This window comes from Doryrhamphus excisus, linkage group LG9, assembly GCF_037039965.1.
Source record: "Doryrhamphus excisus strain RoL-2023G ecotype Guam linkage group LG9, RoL_Dexc_Guam_v1.1, whole genome shotgun sequence".
NCBI classification, from domain to species: Eukaryota; Metazoa; Chordata; class Actinopteri; order Syngnathiformes; family Syngnathidae; genus Doryrhamphus; species Doryrhamphus excisus.
Genome location: NC_136365.1, coordinates 1104075 through 1132066, shown reverse-complemented (window position 1 = coordinate 1132066; position 27992 = coordinate 1104075). Strand labels below are relative to the sequence as shown.

Genomic DNA, 27992 nt, shown 5'->3' with positions numbered 1-27992 from the left:
TGTCAGGGGTACTAGTGTTTTTTTTCTACAATCACATTCTTGACTTGGTGCAACAGTGGTTTCGATGCCCAGTATTAAAACATATATATGTGAAAAACAAGTGCAAGGTACATGAAATAACATTAATGACATAATTTAGTGCACTGCTTCTTCATTTAGCTGATATGAAATCTTATATACAACAATGTGTTTTCAGTGCATTTGCATGTTCAACAGTGTGACTGTGTGTTACCAGTAGAAAATGACCAGTATAAAACATTTTTCTAAAAGGAAGCTATGGCTGCAACTAAGTGGATTCTCATGTCCATGTCCTGATATGGTTCTCCTTGAAAGAGCGTAGATATCGCAATGACGGTAGAAAACAAGAGGAGCGCATACAAGAAATGAAAAGTATGGCTAAGTATGGTAAAGACACGATATCGGGCGTCAAGTGATGGGTGCGTCACCGCACGTCATCCCCCAAGCGGCCACCCTGTGCAGCCCGAGACTCTGAAGCTTCTCCACTAAGTTCAGACTGAAAATCTTCCTTTTCCCGCTCGTGTCTGTGCATGAGACTTGCTCAACGGCAGCGCGGCACCATGGCTCGGCGCCGGGGATGTCGTGTATGTGATGGCGGGGAGACGGAGCGGAAGAGGCGGAGATACCTCGTTCTTGAAGCAGCTGCATGAGTCCCAGTGATGACCAGCTTATGTTTGTGGTGGGGGAGCCAGCCAGGCCAAAGTGCTGCCGGTGGGACGCCGGCGACGTGCTCACGAGCTGACAGTTGTGACAAAATGGCAGGCTGATAGAGTGATGGCTGCAAGACAGAGAGAACCCGTATGAAAAATAAAACCAGAGTGGGTGAGTTGGAGAAACAGGTTAACGATGCAGCGCTGATGCAACACAATCAGGTGATTTGCTGTTATGCAAAAGTCATTAAGACGATTCCAACAAGACACACGAGTATGATGGGTGTGCAAACAAGTTGGAGCAGATGCAACAACTGTAGCGTGCAGTCAGTGGAAGGCCCGACGTCGTACATGACTGAATGAGTCCATGGTTCATTTGTGACCCCCAAAAGTCAAGGTGTTGCTTTCATGAGGTTAGTTAACAAGCAAGCAGATGTGGTACTCTGCCTCTCTTCTTCACATTTCCACTTCTTCTACGGTTGGACAAAGAACCCGGATACACGTTTTCTGTCGCTGGGGGAGGAAAAAGGGCTCGTTTGAAAAATGAGCAGAACAGAAGCGAGGGAAAGCTCATCTCTGTGACCGGAACGAGACTCGTACGTAAACCGAGGACTTTTTCTACGATACAGTAGTCGTCTCTCTACGTCTTTTTGCGGTTTGAACATTCATTTTTCAAAAATGAATCAATGAACTCATTCAATCCCGGACATTTTTTCAAAATCCAACCCCTTTAGTAGCAGCCATTTTTCACCGATCTTTCAAGGCACACAAAATATTGTGTTCTACGGCGATATAAACATGGAACCTACCAAAAGAAAGCTTAGACTCACGTTTTTCATCAGAACAAAAAAGTTTGTTTCTACCTTTTTCCGTTCTTTACTAATCAGCTGCATAACATAAGTAAGTTTCAAGAAAATATCAGCTCCCGACTAAAAAAAAATAAGGGCTTTTTGAGAAAAGACACATTTCAAGCATAACTTTCAAATACCAACATAAACAACACAAAAAGGGGTTGTTTTACATCAAAACAACAATTTTATGGCATAAAAGTGCTCTGAAATGGTGGTGCAAATTTGGATCATCACCTCTTTTTGCCTCTTGGGCAAAAGCCGCAAAATATGTAGAAATAAGTCTATGGGATCCACCATTTGGGATTATAAAAACTTTCAAAATTCATCTTTGGTATTGAAAGATTGAATAAATGATTATTAGTAAGCATGTTTAAACCTAAAAATGACTACAGAACTAAAGTCTAAAGTCTAACTCTAGTCTACGCTGGCACAAGAACCAGATCTGATCACCATTAACCATCAATTATTGCAGGTTTCAATGATCTCACAACAGGCACAGCAATAATAATAAGAATAATCATCATAATAATAAAAAGGTGGTACTGTTGCGGCTGTACTCCAGCTAAAACTCAACTCTGAACACCTAATGTGACTTCCTGCCCAAACATCCAGAAGATATTTATTGAAACACACATGAGCATGAGTCTTATTTAGGTCTGAAATGGCTTATTTTCTCAGATTATATAAACTGTATTGGGTAATCTGACTGTAAAGGTGACTATAGGGGTGTTATTTCATGTTTACAGAGCTCTAATAATGGTGTAACCCATATTTAGAAGGTCAGAAACAGGTTTTCTGTGCTCTAAGATAACATTCAATTTGATAATATTTGATGCTACATGGCGGATATTCACTTATTGCAGTCTGGTATGGATCCAATTAACCACGATAAACGAGGGATGAGTGTGTTGCTCACAGCAAAAAAAAAAAAGACAATGAAGAGGCAAGATACATAACGTGTTCTTACCTAAAAGGGCATGAGGGGGTGAGGAGGGATGGCTGAGGGACTTGGCAGGTGGTGATGGTGGGAGTGGGAGAGGTCTGAGGGAGGTTGACACCCGATGGTGAAGACACTATCAGGTGAGGGACGAAAAATGGCGCATTACAATTCTCATGGAGAAAAATCCTGATGACTGAAGTATTAACAACAGTCACATCAATTCCTGTCATAAAAAGTTTAGTTTTAGTTATTAATTTAACATCATTTATCATGTTTTTTTTAATTATGGTTATGGTTTGCAACCATATAGCGAACAGAATCATCATCACTTGATGGTACAAGTGTACCTAATCTAGTGATGTTCACAGGAGTGTAAATGTTGCCTACCCATGCTGGTGGCTCCGGACAGCAGCGACAGATCGGGTTCATCCTCCTCCAGGTCATTCAGACTGTACACATGCTGTATGTCCACTTCCAGCTCCCTAAAGTCCTTGGTCAGAACTCCGGGACGAGGATGCAGGATGCCCCCGAGGTTTGGTTTGGCCAGCTGTTGCCACTGGTGTAGAGTCACTGAACCTGAGGAGGGGAGCAGGGCTTGTGGAACATTTGGAGTATAAATCTTCCAGAGGTGGTAATATACTCTGGTACTTTAACTCTGGTATTTTTCTTTCTTCATGAAATTGTATTCATTTATTTTCGACCAGTTCCACGCATGGGCGCCCGCGGGCACAGCGTTGGTGACCCCTGATGTAAGTCCTTTTTCGCTTTTCTGCCATGTTTTGGGGGGATAAACTGCACGAGTAAGCTAACTCCTCATCACCGCTGCACTATATCGAAAAAAGCGGTGAGCGGACGCGTGCGCACACATGAACTTTGACTTGAGGTAAGAGTTCGTAATAAAATATTTTTGTTTTAATTTTTGATGTTATAAGACGATTAAAAAAAAATACATTAATGTAAGCAATTCTGATTCAAAATTTCAAGCACAAAATAACAATGATAATTTGTGAGCAGTGCTATTTTTAGAAGATGCCTTGCAGGCACCTTAAGTGGTCCACGCGCCCGCGGGCACAGAGTTGGTGACCCCTGGTCTCTATTTGTATGTTCAGTTTTTTTTGTCCAATCATATTTCAGCTACTATGTGTTATGTCAATGCAATCTGCCATGGAATCAAAAGTGCTGACTCATGACACACACGCATTATTAGCAATGATGTGTGTGTTTTTTTTTTTAACATTCTTAACAAATTTGATTTCAGCTCGGCTTCACACGCCCTAGCCCACAGCGACAACCACCAGTGGAAGCTACTCACGCTTGACGTTACTAACTGGGCCAATGTCTCTTAGTGTGTGAGCGTATGTGGGGTTCATTCTATAATGCATGATGTGACTGTCATACCCACTTAGTGACTAAACAAGCCGACTACACTCCAAGGATGCTTGACCCTCAGCTAATGGATGGGAACCACTCAAAAGGGTGCCGGCGGCCGGTCTTAGTACTTTGTACGGGCTTTGATCCCTAAACTGGGTGAGTGACTTCAACAGATTCCAGGAATAACAGCGTCTCAGAAGAGAAGAGTAAAAAAAACATCGCACACCTGAGTTTGAAGGACGAAAAACACAAACAACTACCGACTGTTTTTTTTTTATGTAAAAGTTACAAAATAATGTAGCGTTAATCCCAATAATATAGTAATCACATGTCTTTGCATCTTTGGTCTGGCTTGCTTTTTACACACACGCCCTTCCTGACGCAACCAACAATCAATACTGATAAATCTGTCACCGGGAATGTTCTTCTAAATCCAAACTATTTATCTTGGAGGGAAGCCATTTATGAAAAAAGAATTACAGTTACACTGATTACAATTGAGAGCAGTGTATACCTACGCTCTGTAATTAAGTGTCATGACTATGACAGATTCAAATGATTAACAGCCTCTGTGAGAATGAATGTTGTGTTAAATGTATATACAGTATAATGTTGGCATAAACATCTACCTTCCAGAGGTTTGACAATCTGCAAGCGGTCGGGCAGGTACGACCTGGATCCCACGGAGCCACAGGAGTGGCGGGAGCTTCTGTTGGAGTAATTGGTGCCGGTCGATGCCTCCGAACTGGAGGCCAAGCTGTCGTTTGGTGTCAAGAAGCCACTGGAGCCCTCGTCCTCCTCACTGTTTGCCGCCAAGGCACGGAGTTTCCGCTCGCGTTCCACGTCAAAGAAAGGACGCTCAGAGGAGTGGCTCTGTTGGCGGGCTGATAAGCTACGCAAGGCCGCTTCCAGGTCTTGGCCTCCCGGTGTGCCGGGCTGGCCCAGACGCTTCGGCCCACAGATGCTAAAGAAAGAACATGTTTAGTATGTGGACTGACTATTCAAAAAACTAATTCTACCCGACAACAAACTATTGTCAATGAAGTGCGTCTAAGGTTCTCTGATGCACCTGATGTCTTCTTTCAGGGCAGGACCGGCGCCAGACTTGTCCTCCAGAGTAAGGCTGGTGTTATCAGAGCCGTAGTAGCTGGTGCGAGGAGTGCTGGTATAGCTGGAGCGCACCGACGCCGGGCTTGAACCTGGAAGTCCAGGGGAATGGCACAAAGAGCGCAGCCTCACCGACCTGTTCACCACCCGCACTGTTTCAAACACACGCCACGGGTGGCTTCTGCGAGGAACAAAACAAAAACTCTCAATGGATTGTTCAGTTGGGCTCATGTTTTGGCTAGTAAGTGTACATATTTTTGAAAATGTGACTTCTTTTTTTTTGTTTAAGTTGTTTTATGGAAAAGCTCTTGACTTTCCAACAATGTTAAATAGTTTAAAGTTGCTTTTCAGTGGTGTACTTATTATTATGGAATATATTATAATCTCATTAATGAAAAAATGGTCTCAAAATAATATTATTTATCTGCAATAATGTGTTATCGGGACAGGCCTATCCAGGGTACACATATAATAACCATTCACACTCAATCACATCAATTCCAATGATTATTAGTATTAATTATTAATTACAAAATATGCATATTAAGCCAATTGTGTGTGTTGTCGATCTAAATTACGCATTTTCAAACATAAAAATGACAACATGAACTAAAATACAAATCCAGTTTAAGGAAATGAACTGTACTGTACTCCACGTTGGCCATGAGATGTCACTGGTAAGACCAGAAGCAGATGAACTTGATCACCATTAACTATCAATTATTGCAAGTTTGACTGATCTCACAGCCGGAATAGTTATAATAACAATAATCATCATAGTAATCAAACAGCGGATTGTTGTGCCCATACCCAAGCTGAAACTCAACTCTGAATCCCCAATGCCACTTCCTGTCCACACATCAAGAATATTGAAAAACACATAAGCATGAGTCTTATATTTATGTCTGAAATGGCTTATTTTCTCTGATTCAATAAACTATATCAGGTAATTTTACTGTAACGGTGACTATAGGGGTGTTATTTCATGTTTCCAGAGCTCTAATAATGGTAAAAAATATATTTAGAAGGTCGTTTTCTATGCTCCAACTATGAGAATATTCAATTTGTTAATATTTACAGTCAATTTATAGTATAATATATAGTCATACTAATTCCAATAATTCCAAAAAGTCCTACTATACATGCTTTTCACTGCTAAGAAATAATCCGAAATTTAACAGCAACATAAACATTTAAGAATGGTTTCGATTTAATCATCCCTAACCACTGACTTCCGTGGTAATCACGACTTACTTGTACTCTGACGACGCAGGCGTGTCCAGGCCTTTGCGGAAGGTGCCCTCTATCTCTGCCGCCAGGCTGTCCATGGGGAGGACAGACGCCAAAGCAGTGTAGCGCTGCACCGTGCTATTGGGCAGGCTTTTGTTTCGCAAGTTTTTATTATCCTCTCGAGCCTCGTGAAGCATGTCCTTGCACTCTGAGTACTTGTCTTGCAGGTCCTTGAGCTGTAGACAAAAAAAGCCAAATATTAATTCTATTTTCTGCTACTCATTCATGTTCAGGATCTCAGGTGAGCTGCAGCGTGTCCCAGGTGACCTTGTGTCCAGGAGGCAGACAAATATGCCCAGTTTAAATGTTTCAGTCATGGTAATGGTAATGGTAATGGTTTTATTTCATTTGAACATTACATTAAATTGAGTGCATCCCATAATCAGTTCCCAGTTCCACATGTCCAAAAGGAGTAGGAAGAAGCAAAGCTTATTAAATCCTACCCCTCCATCTGGTACTTTTACAATCAGTAACTCTTACATTTGTTCACTTCCTGCTTTCCATAATACAGTTTAAAGTTTCACAGTACAGAACTTGGAAAAAAAGTGTAGAGCCTTGTGTATACCCAATTCAACATGTTCAATTGATAAATAAATGTGAATACAATTGGTGTTTTTTTTTTATTTCTTGCCTGTGATTGCAGTTTCAGGTTACACTCGCGCGAGGCATTCAGATGTTGGTTCAGCTCCTCGTTGTCATTGGTGATCTAAGAGAACCAAAAGAAGGCAGTAAACCATTTGTGGAAGGAGGTATTTACGGTAACTTATGATATGCCTTTTGAATTCATGTTTGTTAGCATTTTGAGCTTTTACTCACACATTTGCAGCGGGCCTGCAAGTCGACCATCTGAGCCAGCAGCGAGCTGATCTCCTCTTGCTGCCGAAGAGAATCCTCTACTTTACGCGCCAGCTCATCTGACAGATCCACGACTTGCTTGTTGACAGAGGCTAAAATGTCACAGGTACTTTTAATGTGGGGAAAAAAAAAAACATGTGTAATGTTTTACAATGCTAAAAAGGGAACTTACACAGCTCCTCCACACACACCATCATCAGCTCCTGCTCTTGCTCCTCATAGTTGCTTGTCTCCGTGCTGAGTTCACTGGCCTGTAGAAATAATGGTGGGTTCATATGTTTAAGTTGCAAAAAGAATCATTACTGAAAATTCTGGACTGTCTGGACTCCATCAAATATACTTATAAAAGAGTAGACTTGAATTAGGGTATTCAAAATTCCATTACCTCCAATCGAAGTTTGTGGTTCTCTTCCTCTAAGCATTTCAGTTTCTGCTGCAGGAAGTCATAATGGACAAAGTCGCTGAGAGAACTGGTTGACTGATTCTTTTTTATTCTAAAAGAAAGAGAACAGCTTTCACATGAGGAATACATCGGAACCAACAAAAGCATATTATGTTTTCAAAGTGATATGCAGTGCTGGCCTAAACACTGGCAGAAGCACTGATATACATTTAAAAGTTGAAAATATTCTAGTATTTGTTCCAAGAAATTGTATTCATTAACTTACAGTATCACTCGGATATTGTGAACATCCAGCAGCAACACAACATTTTGGCATGACTGGTATTTTGATGAAAAGTATACTGAACCAAGTCGACGATCTAGCCTGCGAAGCATTTCTTTACTGTGTCACCATGATGACGTCCCTTCCAGAAATGAGTAAAAGGAATTAGGCTAGTTTGCCACGGCTAGCGCCATAAACTATAATGTATTTTTTGTGAATTTGTTGTTTACTTTCATAAATCGGGCGGTGTGCGTCTCACTGCGGAGGAGCAGTCATCACATCGATGCTAAATAAAACTTAAACTACGACAGAAATGTTTTGCACAAGGTTGAATATTTATTCCTTTTAAAGTTGATAATGCCGTTTAAATGTGTGTTCAAGAAAGCTGAATCCTACTGTGTTCAGTGTTTACATTTCAATAATTACTTGTTTAAATTTGAGACCTGAAACAATTGTTATCGTTGTCATTTTTTATGTAAATTGAGGGAGCAAAAGCAGTATCGGCTACAATTATAGACCCAAGCAAAATCGGCCATTGGCTAAGGGTGATGGGAAAAAAATCGGTATTGGCATCGGCCCGAAAAAAAACATATCAGTCAATCCCTATTATTAACATTATTGATCATTAATCAGGCACACTGTTTTTTGGTTAAAGCTTTTCCAGTCATACCTGCTGTAATAAATGTATGTCTATTGTGCTCCTTGTTATTAGTTTAGTATATACCATATGCCGATGTTTTGACAACGCATGATATATTTTGAGTACGTTGCACTTACGGTGAGTGGGATTCAGCATTTTCTATCTCCTCTGTGCTTGCGTAAAACTGAAGGAGATCATCTCGCATAGAGAGTTCATGACGCAGTTGAGCAATCTGGGAAATACCACAAAATGACTGAATGAGTTGAATTCAGTAAAAAGTACATTGGTGTGTGTCATTTCCACACTGAGTTTGTTTGTACCTCCTCCTTCGCAATTTCAAGCTGTTCATCCAGCATTCCATTTCGGGCGGTCAGCTCTTGGTTTTGTTTCAGGAGAGACTGACCAATCCGGGCCGCTAGCTCAAGATCACGCTCTTTCTGCAAAATATTACATTAATTTAAAAAAAGGGACACGATTTTTAGTTATTAAGTCACAATAATGCTTTTTATTTTACCAAAACAAGGAAAAAGTGTACTAAAATTGGTGACAAATGGTCATTCAGGTAAATGACTTTAATCCTCTAAAAAAGGATTTTGTGTGACTGCATGTCTCACCTCCTCCAACAGGTGTGTGACTGCCTTAATGTCGTGATATGTCTTGGTGACCTGGCCCACTCGGTCTGAGCACAGCACTGTGGGAGGAAAGACAGGATTTCATGAATGGAGGACAGGATGAGTGATCTGACACCATCTAAACCATTGAGGTATGCTTTTTCCACTTTTGTGACCTATAAATGTTGTTGTATTATCACGTTAAATGATGCCAAAGTTTCAGATAATTAGGTTTGCCTATTTGGAAGTCAACCCTGAGAAAAGTTTGGGATGGCTCTGAAAGTACGGTTTCAGAGAAAAGTCACAATATGGGCGTGCCCAGGTACAAGCTGCAGGCTCAATCACTGCAGAGTGGGCGTGCCCGCAGGCATGCCGTGGGTCGAATAATTAAAACAGACTGGGAAATCCAAGGAAATACTGCTGGGATAGTGCAGATTCTGGAAGATCTAGAGAGCTTTCTGTACAGGTTATCGTGTGTAGCTGCTCCACAACTCAATACAGGGCTGAAAATGAGCATAATAGGTCCCCTTTAAACAAAAATGGCTGACTTTGTGTTTTTATTTCAGGCATGGGTTATTATATATGATTACCGTATTTCATGTAACACCATAACTGTAAAACTATTAATTCATTTTCTACCGCTTAACCTCACGAGGGTGGCGGGGGTGCTGGAGCCTATCCCAGCTGTCCTCGGGCCAGAGGCGGGGTACACCCTGGACTACTGCCCAGCCAATCACAGAACACATATAGACAAACAACCATTCACACTCACATTCATACCTATATATACTTATTATACCTGTTATATTCATGAAAAATATAATTTATTGGCAATAAGTTGAAGAACATTTAATAGTCTAGCAAATGTTTTATTGTGACAGGCCAATTAACACATATCTCTAAATGATTATATACAGGATGCAAAGTGTCGCAAATTTGCAGTCAAGTAGTAATAAAAACTGCAGTTTCAAGAGGGCTTGAGCTCCATTATTGCTCGGTGCTCCGGCCCTAAACATCCATATAAATAAGGCTTCAGAATAGACTCCCAAACACTATCTTTTCAATGAGTCGGCCTTGTTCCACAGACCATAACATGTGGTCAGTCCGACCATGATCCTCTTAGCTTGATCCTTTTTAGCCCAGATAAGACACCTCTAAAGACCCGGTTCTCCTGGATACTGATATAGCTCAATGGGAGAGACTGCCAGGAATAAACTGGCCAAGTGTTTACACCATCATTGAGAAGATAACAGTGGCTGGCTCCTGACTTTTGTTTACATCTTGGAGCCTTGACTGTTGTGAAGTGAGAAGATGTGCACAATTGATTGAATAGCTGATGTAACGTCCTACAAGTGTTCAGTGTTTCAGTACTTCTTGGACAACTTGCTGTTCCCTAACAAGAAACAGAAGAGCGAACTCGGTGTCGGGATGAGCTGTGACATATTCCAAAGCGTCGCTCAGCTGGTTAGCATTTTAGTTATATAGATGTCACGGCATCTAATAAGGCTAATGGATAAAACCTAAAAGCTTCAGACTGAGGTGTCCCACTCTAATCAATAAATGCCCCATGAGTTATAGGAGATAAATTACCACACTGCACTTGGTGATTTATGGCACTGTGATCTTTCTAAATAAAACGCTGACATGCACACATGGACATGGAAAAGATGGATAGCAAAATGTTGGGCTGCTTTCAAAGTAACTGAAATGTAATTTTAGATGTTGGCTGTTGACTAGTGGCTATGGAGCAGTTTGTCTGGCAGGAAGCAGCAGGTCGACCGCACTTCCTCATTACATCATAAATCAGTGCCATCTTATGCAGAATTTTTCAAAAGCTGTCCCTCTCTGTACCGGCCATTTTGGATGATTTGGACTGATTTTTAAAGGCACAGAGAATATTATGGTATTGGGCTATGTAGACATGGTATATACCAAAAGAAAGATAAGAGTCATCGTTCATCAGAAAAAAGGTTGTTTCTGTCTTTTTTTTCTTTAGTAATCAGCAGTAGAACGTAGGTACGTTTCAGCAGAATATCAGTTCTCAACAAAAAAAGATAAGATACATTTCAAGCATAACTTTCATGCGCATAAATCCGTCCCCTTCCGGTTTCCAGGCCTCAACTAGACTTACGACAAAGTGGAATTACTTCCACTTGTCCTTTCTTGAGAAAAAGACAACAAAATATCAGAGAAATGTCCACTGGAGTGAGTAGTGTCTGTCAAAATATTAAGATATTATATTGGCTCATCATCAAAGCTCATTTCTGGTCACGTGATGACAACAGACCGGTGACGTCATTGTTTCTAAAACACAGCGTTTCGGCCGTCTATATGAAAATGACAAGCCCACATTTTCAGATTTTCCCAGTCTCTAAGCTGTTTTCAAAAAATACAGTACACCTATAAATACACCTAGAATGCCAATCATTTTTCCGGCCCTAATATATTGTAATGTGCATGCGTGTCTGTTTTCCTCATCTCCAAACAGACAGGAGTAGGTTCACTGTGTGCATTGGTTTCAGGACCTTGTTCCTAGAACAATAGCATGAATGGAGTGAGCCCTTTTGTCTCTTTGTCTCGGTGGGTGGAGGCACGGCTGCTAGTATACACACAGAATGCACAAGAGCGTTACATAGTAGAAATTAAATCCATAGATTGCAATGTATTGTCATATATTCTGTAAATTCTGCTGCTACCTTTTTCTTAAACTTCAAACCCTGCGGCTTATACAGCCGTAAAGCTAATTTATGGCTAAATTCTATTTTTGGGATCACCTAATCACCTGTACTTCAAAACTACTACTAATTTTTAAAATACCGTGCTGCTCACGAGTGAGTCGCCAGCTCAACAAGCTTGTCAACCCATTGGAGGTCAGTATATATATATACACATATACACCAGAATAACAACACAACAATCTGACTCACTGTGTGTTCTTAATTTATGAAAAGCACTTAATTCATCACACAGAAACCTAATGCTTAAAAGGTGTATATAAACTATACAAATATATCCCAATATGAGTTTAAAACATTTTGCCGTTTTCCCATAAAGAATTGCGTCTGAGCAAGACATTCATTGGGGTGATGCAATGACGTCAGCTTCCCTCTGGGATCTCTGGCTCCCTTTAGTAGACAGAATCTGCTTGCAGTGTTTTTTTTTTATTGCTTTCTGTGCGCCTCCAATGAAATATCGTTGTTTTTTTTTTCATATTAAACTCGTATTGATGCATGTCTAATGCATGCATGCAAATTAAGTGGGTGTGGCTTACACACGGTTATTTACTGTATTTTTTTCATTACAATTTGTAATGTTAAAATGTCATGTTATGAGTCAATCTGGTCTATCGCCCAGTCTTGTGACATCCTCAGTATTTTGCAAATAAATTTTGAGTATCATTTGAGTATCTCAATGTCCTGGCTTTCGGTATTCAAAATATGGTAATCCTAGTTTATCATCACCTACAGTAATATAAACTGAGGACTGCCGCCATGAACCAAATCAAATGATTGCCATATTCTTCACAGACATCCCATTACATTTCAGAGAAATAGTGAACTTTCATTTAGCAAAACCTTTTTAAAATGTAACATGAAATAAACCTATTTCCTCTTGACCTACCAGCTACAGCGCAGGGCGAATCAAGGTTAGGATTTGCTATGCCAGCTAAAGGTTTTAGGGTTTTGCCAGTGCTAATTCTAGGAGCTACAATAGACCAACAGTCTAATACTGTTCTTCTAAGGATGGGCACTGCTGATTTAGGCATACTTATGACGTGTGTTAGAGCGCAGGGTTCAGACAGTCAAGGATTAACATTCACATTGTTCCCTTGTGTCTATTATTGTTTCAAGATCAGAGGTTGTTCAAATTGTCTTACAGAGCTTTGGTTTTTTGAGGTATTTTTTCCAATGGGAACTGAAAATTTAAAAAAAGGTTTCTTAAATGGGAAATGGGCCGCAAACCAACCAGGTAATTTATACTCTCAAATAACAGACTATCCAGAAATGTCACAATTGTCCTCATGTTTGGGTGATGGAGTAGGTATATCATACACACTCCGATTTTGGGAAAAAGCACTGGAACAGAGGAGGAATAGAGAAGTTCTACTCTGCAACTGTTCTTTATTAATAAAATGTTCTACATGTGATAGAACTAAAACGAGCTTTGTTATCGACCGATTGTATCGATTTGTTCCAAGAACTAGGTCAGCAGCACACATAATGTACGCACATGCACACCTACAGTCCTCTATAATTCTTTCATAGTCCTTCAAAAGAAGAATAGCTATTCGGTCAAGTTCATTTTCCAAAAACTTCCTTTCACACCATCAAAAAATGTTCATTATTGCCAATTTACAAAGCAATGTAATAATGCACCCAAATACATGCAAAGTCAACAGGGCTTTCATTACGCTGCATATGGCAGTGTGTAGCGACACATGCTCAGTGACCTTCACCGACTATGTGGAAACATTGCAGCTGAATATATGTAAGCATATATACGGGACAGCCAGAAATACTAGGATTTCGAAGATACCAGAAAAATGCATGACACCGTTTCAAAGACATGATTTAACCTTGCACTCTGCAGTTCACATGACGTATTAAATCTCAGCAGATAAACCTCAGCAGACCAACAAACTGGACACCTTAGCCAGCAAACAAGCTCCACTATCAAGGAAATATTGTTCAGTTTCTCATGCTTTATCTCACCTTGTGTCACCTCCCTGCAAAGGTTGTTGTTGTTGTTATTGTTGTTATTGTTGCACGCTATGTCCGGCATCACAATACCAGCAGTGCCCCCATTTTCTTCCTCTTCCTCAGACCCAGAAGAGATCCACACCTCCATGGTAACCATAGAAAAACTGCCCTCACTCGTGTCGTCCATCAGTGAGACCCCATCCTCTTCTAATAATACAGTTGGATGGTTAAGATGTGACAAACCGGTCTCTTCAGAGTCATGCTGCTGACTCCTGTCTGCAGTGATCCACTTGCCTCAGAAAAAAGAAGGGGGGGGGGGGGTATACCTGTGTTTGTTTGTGGCGAATATGCTGCGCTACTTGGTGCTAATGCATAATCCCTCTGTCTGTAAGGCCCATCTGTCGTCATTCCTGCCTTCGTTCACCTGGCCACGTTGGACTACCGGGTAAGAATATCAGGGAAGGAGAGGAGGAGGGGTGGTGAATGAAGCAAGATCTATTCAATAATCCAGAAAAGCGTGTATTGATCCCGCTGTCGACATCCGAATAGCTTTGTGTCACATGGCCATAATGGAAGTCTGGAAAGTCTGAAATTGGGAAATCTGAGGCTGAAGAGAAGATGCTGTATTAAGCCCGCCCACCCCTGCAACATCATGGAGATGGTAGGTTCCACCCATCTCAATGGCTGCTTTCATTCTCCACGCAGATGCAATGCCAGCATTACAGCACAGAAGGAGGGCTCTGCATAACCCCTCTGCAGACAGAGCCACACCCACTCACTTTGCAGGGGGCTGCTCAATGAAATAGTGGTAATACAATCCACACAGTATGCTCTATCTGTAAAACAATATAATGCAGTACATAATAATCATTAACTAAATCAATAACTAAATTAGTACAGATGCAACAAAACTTGGATTTCCAGCAAACTTATTCTTACTATGCATCTAACTATGGCTGGCTGTCAAATTCAAGTTAATTTAACACAATTAAAAACACAAAATGTTTATCAAACTAAAAGATGCCACATATCTCATACATACATACATACATAGATATCTTTGCCTCTTTTCCACTGTCTGTCCTTAACCCCAACAGTTGCTAGACCAGACACTGCAGTTTTTTTTAAATATTAAGGACCTCATTAATCTTTCAACCACAAGCTGACTCCTCTAGGTCAAAGGTATCACGCAAGCCTCAGTAGAAACACTTGCTATTACATTTCTTCCAAAATCTTTGAAAGCGTTAAAGCGTAAAAAGTCTGTGTAGAGCGAAACAATGCCCCTAACAACATGAGGATCGATAGGTCTTATATGAAATATAATGTTTCTATTGCACATTTTTACCCAATTACATTGCAAGTTCTACTGAAATATATTGATTACACAGATGATTTGAATAAAAGCCACAACAAAGGACAGAGTAAATAAATAGTGTATGTATAGTAGCATAGTAGCATTATATAGCCAGTGTATGTACGCTGGCTATATAATGCTACTATAGGGGGCTAGATTATCAGAAATACTCTTGTATATTTTTCAATATATTTTGAGTTTAATATATTTATATATCTTTATATATCACTATATTGACAGTTACTATGGTACCCATTATGTCATTGTATGGTCATATCACCGAGTACTTCGGTACGAGGTACATTATTTAAAAAAATAATAAACTTAAACTGTATTATGGAAAGCAGGAAGTGAACAAATGTAACAGTTACTGATTGTAAAAGTACCAGATGGAGGGGTAGGATTTAATAAGCTTTGCTTCTTCCTACTCCTTTTGGACATGTGGAACTGGGAACTGATTATGGGATGCACTCAATTGTAATCTGATGCATGTTCAAATGAAATAAAACCATTACCATTACCATACAACTAAATATAATATTATTAAATGCAAAAATCATATTTAACACTGTTACAACAACTCCACATAAAACTGCTAACATGCCTAGGTGGGTGCTGCTGTTTTGGTTAGTAACAGGGATCTGCTGGGTTCAGCAGCGGTAAATATATGTCCTTTTGCGAACACTGTCAGTAAGGTGGAACAGTGCAAGCCAGAGAAGAAACGAGTGCCTATGCTGACCGACAAAGAGCCACCGACATCAGTTGGCAGGTTAGTCTGTCCTGCTCCACATAGGAACATTTGGCTCGGCATCACCCAAGTACAGCCTAACTAGCCTTAACGGGACGCACCCATATAAGCTCATAAGTTCCTATCCCTCTAAACAAAAGGTCATCAAGAGGTTCAAGATGGTGGCGCTATTTTATTTTGCAGTGTTCAGGCATTTTTGTATTGAGAATACAGCACATGGTGATTCTTCAAGTTTCACCAAAGTCAATCTGACCTGCGGTACACTGAAAAACAATCTCCCCACATTTGTGATTGAGCATTCAAAGGCGTAAATTTTTGGTTAATTGCACATTTCAATGCAAATTCTGGATGGGTGTCTCCAAACTATTTGTGTAGAAAACATATATCAGGTGGTAATAACTTATTAACATGTGATAATAGTAATACAGGCCTAATGTACAGCATACATATACTTACATTGTGCTGCGACTGGCTATAACGTGACTCCCATTCCTTGTGTTCTTCTATCATCTTACGTTATCACTTCTTAGGTGTGAGTACCGAGTGAACAATTACAATTGAAGAGAGAAGGGACGGGTTCTGGAGATGAATCTATTCTAATAATTGCAATAGTCACTCTTATCGCAGGAGGTTTTGGAGGAGGTGTAGGGAAGGGGTCTCAAACTCAATTTACCTGGGGGCCACTGGAGCTAGGGTCTGGGCCGCAAAAAAAACTAAAAATATACAAACTTTTTCAGTGCTCTGGTTCCAATTTTCTACAATAAAAGCTCTGATAAAACATTCCGCTGTTCTCAAATATCTTAATTTTTATTTTTCTGCACAAAAAAATGAAAAAATAAATAAATAAATCAAGAATAAATAAAATCAATCAATCAGTAATAAATAAATATAATAATAATAATAAAACGGCAAATAACAAAAACTTAAGAAACCACATATAGTTGGTGGGTAGACAAATGATTTTTTTCAGATTAAAATGAACAAAGCATTATTAGAGCCCTGTAGACATGACAAAACACGACTATAGTCACATTTATACTCTTTTTATTTACAACATATTGCGCAACTGCAGGGTCTTGAGACACATGCTAACTCGCGAACTAGAGAGCTAGCGACCTAAACGGTAGCCTTCAAATTATTTCCTTTAAACTTAAATAGCCAAAAACTTACCACTTCCACACGGATAGGGAGGATAACTATTAACAGTTATTTAACCTTTAACATGAACATTAATCAAACGTAATAATTTTTTCTGGGTACATGATACCATACAGCATCCATATCAAACTTGCGCGGGCCGCAGTAACATTAAACTTTCATATCAAGGCGGGGGCCTCAAACTAGTGTCCTGCGGGCCACATTTGGCCCACGGGCCGCGTGTTTGAGACTCCTGGTGTAGAAGGCCAACGTGGACGTCCGGTAGTCCAACGTGGCCACAAAATACATTTTGTGGGCGCATCAATTACTTTTTGGCATTTTTCCTCATGAGCTTGTGGTCCCAGATTGTTACCAACCCAAAAAGCAGCGATGCACCGTATAGGCAACACAAAACGGGTGCATGTTTTGGAATTTTTTTTTTAGCTTTTTATCCTTTTGTGTGCAGCACTTTAAGAGTATCACATGATTTCCAGTGGCAGAGCTACAGCGGAAACTATGTAGGAAGCCAAGGGACAGAAGGTTAATCAGCTTGGTGACATTTGACCTGTGTGACTCACTGAAGTGCCAGCGTTTGTAAGAGAGGGACGTCAAGTGAAGGGTAATCTCTGTATTTTGCAGACAAGACAGAAGGTTGCTGATTTGAATGCAGACAGAAGGAGGGAATGCTGAGATACCATCAGGGCATTCCGAGTGCAGTTCTAAGAAACTGACAGGCTGGTCAAACAGCAAATGAAGTGTGGGAAAAAGTGGTGGAAAACCCCCTCTTACGGTACATGAATGCAAGCTAGCTGGGTTAGCTTAGTTTGGCAGAACATGTGTGCGGCTGTGTGTGTGTTTACAATGCCCATTGTCATATTCTGAGTGAAAAAAGGACAAAAGGCACATTTACTCTCGCACCGAGCTTGTCTTAACAGTCTACAGCAGGGGTCTCAAACTCGCGGCCCACGGGCCAAATGCGGCCCGCGAGACGCTAGTTTGAGGCCCCCACCTTGATACCAAAGTTTAATGTTGAAATGACAGCTTAAAGCTGTGTGCACACCGGACACAATTAAACATGATTTTGCCCCGCCCATACTGTTACCCTACCCTGTTACCCCGCCCTGTGTTGCTTTGGATTAGCAATGAAGCTAAAGGCTTATGACGCTGGGTACAAATAAATGCAGGAAATGATTTGGAATAGAACAGAAAATACACATCAAGATAAAGCATCTCATCAAACGTGTTGTTAAAGTTACGACGCTGCTCCCAGATGGAACTGAGTACCATGCTAACTTGCTAATTGGGTCAAATTATTAAGTTTCATTAATGTTTATGTTAAAGGTTAAATAACTGTTAATACTGTACATTTGAATATGAAAAAAATAATTTCTCTACCAACTGTATGTGGTTTCTTACGTTTTTCTTATTTGCTGTTTTATTATTATTTTACTTATTTATTACTGATTGATTGATTTATTGTCTTTATTCTTAATTTATTTTTTTTTATCTTATTTTGTGTATAGAAAAATAAAAATTAAGATATTTGAGAACAGTGGAATGTTTTATCAGATATTTTGGTGTGGAAAACCGTAACCAAAGTACTGAAAAAGTGTAGGGTATAGCAGAAGCAAAAGCATTGAAGATAGTTTTTTTTATTGATTTTTTTTCCAGTTTTTAATAAATGTGTTTTGGGGTTTTTTTTTTTGAAAACCTGATGCGGCCTGGCTTCACCCAGAACCTAGCTCCGGTGGCCCCCAGGTAAATTGAGTTTGAGACCCCTGGTCTACAGGCTCTTCAAAATAAGAGCGCTGTTGGCCACATACTGTCGAATTGTGTCCACAAAATAATGCAATTGGAATGCATTTTTAAATCATCCTGTGCATGCTAATGCACAATTAATACAAATACTTTGTAATCTGCTGTTAGACAAGGTTTAACAACATATGTTAATGTTCACATTTCTTATGACACAAACCAAAAAGCTATGTTTTACCCGTCCACACACAAACAATGGGTTTTGCAGAATGGCAAATCATGACGAATTATGCAACTTAGATGATGGTGTCATTTCCACTTTACAGCCTTGTGGGAAACACCAACAATATAAATGATATACACCTGATGGATGCTTTGAGGTCAGTAAAATACCCAAAGTGGTAAACTCCTCAACGCTCAAAATCAGGGCTCAGCAAAGACAAAGAACAAAATTGAACTTACAGAAGAACTTGAACGTCTCTTCAATCTGCTGGTGTGTGAGGCCCAGGACGACCTCCGGTGGCAGCAGAGGAGTGTGTAGCCAGTCATCCTGGTCGTAGCCAAACACACTGTCTGCTCGAAGAGTGTACTTGGGTTGACCCTCTGACAAGAGGCTCACTATCTCCAGTTCCGGTAGGTCTGCACAGAGGTCTGAACAAGGACAAGGTTCATCATAGTATACATGTGTGTGGGCTTCTTTTGGTAATAATATACAGTTCCAGTAAAAAGTTGACATACGTTCCTCATGGGCTTATTCATTTTGGATTGTATAATGATTGATGCTTGTATGTGAACTTTGACTACAACAAAGGTGCTTTTTAATCTTCTGACCTACCTGTGAGAGTGGATGCATCCAGGCAGTATGGCTGTGACAGCTTACTCTCATTTGAGGCGAGCCGAATAGGTTGGGTGCCCACATCTGGGGGCCCTTGTGCCTCCCCCCAACCACCATGGAGGGAGAAGGTTGACTGGGAGTCCAGGTGGGCCTGTGTGGGCCAGGAGGTAGGAGAAAGAGGCAAGGAGGAGGATGGGAGAGCTTGACAAGGATGGTGAGGCAGTCAAAAGTCAGTCACTGGGGGCCCCCTGCTGGTTGAAGGAGAAGGAACAAGCCTGCAGAACATCAATATCTGACCAGCAAGGAAGAGAAAGCAAGAGAAAACAAAACAGAAGGAAAAGAAAGCAAACAATCAAAATTCTGGCATTCAAGATGAGACAAACCAACATTAAAATTTAATAGCTGGAAAAATAAATTCCAGCTTTTATCTTGGCTGAACTGAATATACTTTATATATTTTTCATATTTATATATTTAAAAAAATTTACAATCAAAACAAAACATTTGTTTCATCACAGAGCCGTTCACTCTGCACAAAGGAGGGCCAAACCGCCTCCTGCGTGCTTTCTAGAGACACTGGCATAGAGTTACAAGACCTACCCCCTGAAGCTGCATAGATCAGGTTCTTCAGCATTACTGTATCACACCCATAAACACACAGAAATACGTTGTACATGGACACAGCACACATGAATATATCACTTTGCTTCTACATACTATATTATTATATATACTATACAGTGAAGACTGACGCTTAAATATATCGAGTTACAGCTTCAAAATGATTTCCAGGGTGAACCTGAAGTGTGGTTTCACTTTAATTTAGCCTGTATGGCTCAAACACAAAACATATTTAGTACCTTTTTGATAAAGATCAGAGGAAACACTTGTGAATAGATCAATGAAAGAAGAAAACAGAGATGGGCATGATTTATTATTTATCAATTTAATTTTTAATTGGTAACCCAAACCCACTGAACTCATGGTACACAACAAGCACGTGGCTCCAATGTAAACAGTTTTGTATAAATTAAAATATTTAAACAAAAAAGTTTGATTTTTAAAGACAATTCTTTGACTATATAAATGAATAAATTGTGTAAAAACATGTTCTTACTTCCCTTCTTTGTAACTTACAGTGCCCATTTCTGCTTTTAGGGCTTAACAGTGTTTGTCATATTAACCACTTTGTGCCAGCAGAGGTCACTGTTGCAAATGGGACAACTGACTGGAATTTCTTCAATAAAAAATGGCCGCTTGCTGTTTGAGTAACACTGAATATGTACTCATATTCTATTTTAAAAAATGTAACCAGTGATGTGCAGTCAAGGGAGGCAGGTGAGCCTCACCTGTCTTCTATGAATTCACAATGCATTGACCTGTATTGTGAATTTGCATATCTTCTGATCATATACACAACAGAAACCTGAGATGAGGCTTAGTGTGCAAGCTCTTCCTACCATCTGAGTGCACCAAATGAGTGCACGGAGCTGGAACATGGCAGCTAATACAACTAATGGCCACTAATATAAAGTTACAGAAACATTTTTGTGTACCATGACTCTAATTTTAAGTAAAATATTACAATTCCAGCGGTCATTCCGATATTTTCCAGATCAGACACCAAAACTCGATTATTATTTCTGGATAATGTGGTAGCTTAGCCAGGTCATTGAGAGGTCAAGAACTAAACCTCTAACTAAACAGTCAGCTAGCTAAACAAGCCCTTTGGATGAAGAAGACGGCAAAAAGAAAGAAAAAAACACTAAGAAGTTTTTTCTCTACCGCTTATCCTCACTCAGCCCCCACTAAGAAGTATTTTATTTATTATTGGTTTACTATAACAATGTCAAAGAAGCACTAAAAACATATTATATGGTTCTCACAGAAATACTGTTGAAAATATTTGGCTTTCATAGCTCTCTTGGCCAAAAAGGGTTCCCAACCTTTGAGCTATAGTCACTGCCGTCCTTCAATAGAGAGGAAAAGTAAAGTGTTGTTTTTTGACAGCTGGAACAGAGCAAGTCAAAAGCAAGATATTCTTTTATGATCTGCTGAATATATGAAAAAACTTCATTTTTTAAGATGAGAGGATAATATCACCAAGCTCACCCGGAGGTGATCAGACTTTTACAACAAAGTATCAGTGCATGTAGAGATAATAAATCATAATGATTTATCAACTAAACTGAATTATTTTCTTTTTATCCTCTTAATAAGCAACCTGTATTAACATAGTGAAAAAAAAACTACATCAACATGCAGTCATGAACATCACTGCACGTCCCTGAATGCAACACATAAAGGCTGTGTGCTTATTTGGGTTAGGGAACATGAGAACACTTGATATCTCAATGCGGTTATTGTTAATAAGACAAGCTGTCCAGAGGGCAAAGGATTGACTTCAGCACAGACAGACACTGGTGCACACACCATTCAGCACTCACCTAATTACACATAAATAACTCAACCCCCCCATCCCCCACCAGCACCCATATCACTTTCCTTCCCTTTATCCTTGTTGTTCTCCACTGCTCTCCCTGACCTATCCATCATTTGACTACATTGGTCTGTGGCCAACATTTCTTCATCACATTTATGCCGCAAGGGATTCTAATATTTCTCTGTGCAGACTTCAGATACTATCAATTATTTATTAACGTTTTTATTAACGTTAACCAGGTGTTGCACACAAAGAGCCTTTGTCCTTGGAGCTTGGACCGGACCTGCGCTGAACTCAAGATCCTCAGCGGCACTCAGTGCCAACAATGCAATGCCCTTCCAGGAGGGTGTATACGTGAGCAGAGGCACACAGCGTCGCAAAGGGGAGGTGGCTTTTGGCAATGGTTCTTCTGAGAGAACGGGAGAGATAGCGTCACGTGGATATTGATTAACAACTTGCAAATGCCCTGCATGCTCCTTTAACAAGTATCACTGTGCAAATGTTAAGGATGCTAGAACACTCCTTTGCAATGTTTTCAGCGTTCTGTTAATTAGTATTAATCCTCTCAGTTTAAAAGAAAAAGGTCAAAAACATTGTACCGCAGGACTTAAAAGGATCCTCCACAATCCTTCTGTGAATCACAAACACACGTTTAGCCTTTTCTGTGCGTTCTAAAGACAGAAAAAGAGAGCTTACAATATAAATCCGATCTTATCCATGTTTTTTACAAAAGGCAAAAAGTACATTTAGAAAACAGGAGGTGAACAAATGTATGGCTCCACTGTGTCTTTGTCTAACTTTGGCATGTACATCGGTACTGCTCCTTGCTACTTTGTTAGCACTGTTGTTATGATCTTGGAGTCTGGATGCTGGAAGCGGTGCTGCAGCGTAGAAGTTCTGGAGCGGAGGCAGGAATAGACTACTTGTATCTGCATGCTTATATCGGAACTTTCAGATTCAGGCAGATATAATCCAATACTTGTTGGGGTTTTTTTTTTGCTGATATCTGATTTTAATATCGGATCACAACATCTCCAGATGATAGCCGTGTGAGTCAGAGAGTATAATGTCCGTATTTGTTTGTGATGCAGCAACAAAGCGTTACAATATCAGATATTCCAGTCATCCATGGTGAGTGTGCGGTCAAATAAAGGTAGAAAGTTGAAAGCATATTTTGTTTGGCAATGTTACAGAAATTCAAAATTAAAGTTAAAAATGGACATGCACATCATATTGAAATGGCTATCCCGTTTGTTAATTGAGTAAAAATAAAATGGGTCTTCACTTCCTCAATACAGTTTAAGATTATTATTCACCAACTAATTTATTTGATTAGGACTTGAAAGGGAATCTGGGGGGGTGAAAGGGCGCGAGACACATAACAGAAGGGGGCATAAATGGATGTTAATGTTAGCAAGAATGTCACCCTGACAACTGGGAGAGCTATATTTGGACAGACACTCCATGTGAAAAGAAAGTGGTCAAAAAATTAGCCCTTTCTCTAACAGGCATATTCAGAACTTTGTTTTTTTTTGCAACTTATAATGACTTTCAATCAATTTGGATTTCTAACTTTGCTGACATGAACATGCAAACATGCCTCTGGTTAGAAAGCAGGGATGGATACCTTTAAGAGAGTCGTGTCACTATGACAACTTCTTAAATTCATCAAATCTTCTTCACCAAAAGTTACATTTTATATATTTTTCATAAAGGAGCAAAAACACTGATGTATAGCCACACTTAACAGAAAAGATGCAAATATAATAACATATCTAGAGTAATCAAGATATAAGTGCTAGACTCAGCAGTATTTCCTTCATGGTGTTCCAAGGACTTGTGTATGGCAAATATGTGCCATACACATATTTACAGATAATTGATTCAATTAGACAGCCCAGAACATTGATTTGTTGATTGCTGATTTCCGTGATGGACTGACATGAACAGCACATGTTCAGATGCTCATGAAGTGCATTGAAAGCAGCACTCAATGTACTGAGTACTGAAATATCGTAGCATGCTAAATGTTCAAAATAAAAAAAAAACATAAATGAACTTACTGTGTTGTGATACCAGGGCTTGGTAGTTGAGGCAAACTCTTCAGGTAGAACATTGGAGCGCTTTTACCAGCTGGCTGTGTTGTGTGTGAAGTGTGTGTCTCGGCAACAGCGAGAAGGGCGGAGGTGGGGCTGAAAGGCGGACAGAGAAGGGGAACATGCAGAGAAAATGCAAGCATTATCTTGGTGTCTGACACACGTTATCAGACAATATTGTGACGGTTATTTCCAGCATCCCTGGTTACTGATTGACGACAATAATCCGCTTTTCGGTGGAGAGATTTATGCATTCAACAAGGAAATAATGCAATGTTTGTTTCACAACAGCTATACTCCATGGTGGGACCCGCTTTCAATAATCATAAAGCAATAGAAAATTTTGTTGGATCTTTGTGAGGCTATCCTCTTTCTCTTTGGTTCCTATGAATCTAAATATGGAGCATTCAATAACCCATTTAGCAATAAATGGGACTATTTTATAGTATGTAAACAGTTGCAGTGGCATGCTAGTAAGGTGAGTGTGTTGTCATGGGTAGCTAATTATAGCTTGTGATAACTATTGTACTTTTATATCTTCAGCCACAAGCAATTGTGTAGATCATACATGTAGCACTTAGTATATATTAGTAATGCTTACTCACATGCTTATTTAAGGCAAGAATTCAAGAATTTAAGGTTGGTCGCATCTTCAAAGTTTCTTCATATTTTATGGTCAGTCTCCTGAAAGCGGTACTAGTCACTTTGAGGGGCATGATATAACCTAATGCAAAAACACATCAAATACACTGAATAAACATAGGAAATAGTGTGGAATATTTTTGCAGCGTCAGTTTCAGCCCAACTGCACATCTCCATTTTGTGACATGCAAAAGTCATGTCATAAAGAGAATGGGATAATGCAAAACAGTGGGATTTACGTTTCAGTTGCTGTGTTTTCACCTCATTGTGCACCAAACGCATTTTGCTGCATCCAAAACATGTACCAGCACAAATGTAATCAGCGGAGTCCGCTGTCAATCAGTAACTAAAATTGAATCATGGAAGAAATCTATCTTGACACACAATGCGAACCTCAGAGTTTTTGCATGTTATTTCTTTGGTTTTTCATCAAAATTCAGACAGAAGTGACATTAATTCAAAATTCAATCAGAAATATGGCGTAATATCCAGGATACATGCTTCCACCAGGATTTCTACCAATCTACTTTGGGGAACTGTTGGCGAACTCATGATTCCGCGGAAGGTGAAGTGTGGTACTGCAGCGCTAACTAACAATGCTAACAAGAACACAGTTTGAAGTAGAGTCCATCCACAAGCCCTGTTGTACAGGCAAGATACGTCGCCATTTTGGAGCATAAAAATCCAGAAAAAAAATTGTCAGAGCACTTGTTTTGGAACATTTTGCCTTTATCATGCTAGGTGTTAGCATGCTAACATTTGCATGAAATGCTAGTGGCATTTCAGCCGTCTTCATGGGTAGACACTTGTATAAATACTTAGCACTATGCTAGGTGTTAGTATACTAACATTAACATGTTGGCTTTTTACCCATGTTCATAAATAGACACTGTTATGCTAGGTGCCGTCATGATAACATTAGCATGTTACCACTGCTAGCATGCTGACATGAGCATACTAGCATTTTTTGCAATTTTCATGAATATAAAAGTAAGCAGTCACTTAGTGCTATCATGCTAGGTGATAGCATGCTATCATTACACAAATTTATCATTTTCAGAGGTGCACTTGTACTAATGTTTAGCGCTATAATGCTAGGTGTTAGCTAACATTAACATGTTAGCATTATTTATGTAATTCAAGTGCTTCCATTGTATATTTTTATGGTCAAGGAATCTAAATGTGTAGATAAAACAAATGTGGCAGTAAAAAATACATGTAAAAGTCAATGTATTTGATGTATTTGATAGTGAGGCATTACCTAAGAAAAAATCCAATTTAGTCGCGCTTCAGATTTGTGAAGTTGTCATTGTCATTATAGTAATCAGTATAGTAAAATATATGCCCTTTGGGTCATATGATGTACAAGGTTTTAATTTGAGTTATTCAATTGTGTTTGTTGATCGGCACAATAACAACCTTCATTTACGTAATTAGCAAAACAAGACAAGTGACATCAAAACTGTCGCTGCTAATGTTCACTTGACAAACAGGCTCTCTGCATGAAATATGGGCATAATGTATAACCAACCCGTAAATGTTGCTGGAAATACAGTGTTTTCCCAGGAACACCCACCGCAGTGATATACAAATGAAACGTACCTCAAAGTTTGGCGTAAGACACAAACACTCAACGTCTACAGGTGGTCATACTGTAGAGAGGTTTAAAAGTACAAGTTGCTACACTTACATTGTCAGCTAACTCGCGTCAGTTCAAGGTTATAGTCGGCGTTGAAGTTTCCCTCGGCAAACTTTGCTCAGCTGTCATTGAAGCTGGTTCGCTTTGTGTTCCATTTGGTCATCGTCGGAGAGGTGCATTGTGGGCAATGTAGTAGTTTACGCAATTCGGTGAACTGGCTGCAGCGATAACACATTTCAGTCCCTACATACTGTGTCCCGACATCGACAAAAGTATTTGACTCTTGTTTGTAACTTTGTTGCCAACGTTAACACGCCAATATTTTTATTGTTAACTCTATATTATTAAGCTTGGACACACATTAAACCGGCGCTCTCAAGTCCTACAACAACACACACTTCCGCATTATGCACCAATCACACTCATGCATTCAACGGACAACGGAATTCCAAACATGAACATTACAGACATGGCAAAGTCGATAAATTATGTTCTCTGTCGGTCTCTACTGGTGATAGCCGGAATGACAAGTGCCCCTCACATTCAATGACCAATCTTTTCTGGTCAACCATTTTGTTTGTTTTTGATTAGGACCAACCAATACAGTATTTAAAAAAAATAACTGATTTAATTTATTAAATATTGTGCAAAAATGCAGCATGGTTTGGACATTTTCTTATGTTTCATTGTAACGACATGCAATTCCATTGATCACAAATAAAGTTGTTGTTTTTTTTCGTCAAAATGGTATTTTAAAAAATGACAAAGTTTTAGGCTTACCGACTGTACACATCACTACTCATCATATCACCCAACTGTAAAAACGTCACTTAGTAGAGGTTGGTTGTCTTGGTGGTTCACTGTGGTCAGCCAACACAGCAATCCTTATGTGCCTTCCATTTGTAAGTGATGCTTAATAATTTACCACAATCTCAATAGATCTCGCTAGTGGTCTGCTTCAAGCCACTTCCTCTCCCTGGGACAATGGGGCCATTTCCTGTGGGGTGTAAAGCAGAAGATGAGAGCGACCAAAACAGGCCACTTTTGTAAAACAGGCAAATGGTATTGGCATCCTGTGAGACGCATTTGTCTGTACAGATGTTCATTGTGTTTCTGTTGCGCTTTGATCGAGTTCCCAGTTCATTGCTTGAAACAATAGCCACATTCATACACAACCTGTGTCATGTACATCAGTGGTGTCCACACTGTAGCCCGGGAGCCGTTTCCAGCCCAAATTTTTTATTTGCACTCACCATATTGTAAAAAAATATATATTATGTAAATATATTAATAGTTAGATTTATTATGAGCTGTTTTGTTGCCAAGATTTGATTTTTTTTAGATAGCTGAGTATGCAACCTACAACCTACATTGGACGTTTAGAAGCACTGGAATGTTGGTGTGGTCCAAAAATACAAACTTCTGATACAAAATCCTAAATCCAGATGTTTATTACTACATTATCCAATACTGCAGTCATCCATTTCTGCATAAAATCCACAACTCTCAATTTCAATTTGAATACTCGAGAAAATGCAGTCAGCATTTTTTACCTGAGGACTGGAGCACACTTCTTGTGCTGGAAGACACAGCCATCCCAATGAGAGCGGACATTGTAAGTGTTGTCGCTGTATATGCTGCGGTT

The 27992-nt window shown here is 39.7% G+C and overlaps 1 protein-coding gene and 1 long non-coding RNA gene across 3 annotated transcripts; both read right to left on the bottom strand.

Moving 5' to 3' along the window:
* Positions 1–189: 189 nt before the first annotated feature.
* hap1 (huntingtin associated protein 1) lies at positions 190–14269 on the bottom strand. 2 transcript variants are annotated; one of them, XM_078793152.1, is made up of 14 exons: positions 13711–14269; positions 9002–9078; positions 8708–8824; positions 8525–8619; positions 7468–7576; positions 7255–7333; positions 7044–7174; positions 6859–6933; positions 6192–6403; positions 4900–5118; positions 4460–4794; positions 2847–3035; positions 2487–2592; positions 190–796 (listed from the first exon to the last, which is right to left on the bottom strand). In XM_078793152.1, the coding sequence occupies exons 1-14, from the start codon at positions 13883–13885 to the stop codon at positions 427–429; spliced, it is 2289 nt and encodes a 762-aa protein (XP_078649278.1). In that variant the 5' UTR covers positions 13886–14269; the 3' UTR covers positions 190–426. The 2 variants fall into 2 exon arrangements, with proteins under 2 accessions (XP_078649278.1, XP_078649279.1); XM_078793153.1 differs by lacking the exon at positions 2487–2592 and having other exon boundaries at positions 593–796.
* Positions 14270–19603: 5334 nt separating this feature from the next.
* Positions 19604–26535, bottom strand: LOC144899786 (uncharacterized). The gene is made up of 3 exons (XR_013628082.1): positions 26399–26535; positions 24034–24162; positions 19604–19819 (listed from the first exon to the last, which is right to left on the bottom strand). It is a non-coding gene; the product is annotated as an uncharacterized LOC144899786 (long non-coding RNA).
* Between the last annotated feature and the right edge of the window lie 1457 nt (positions 26536–27992).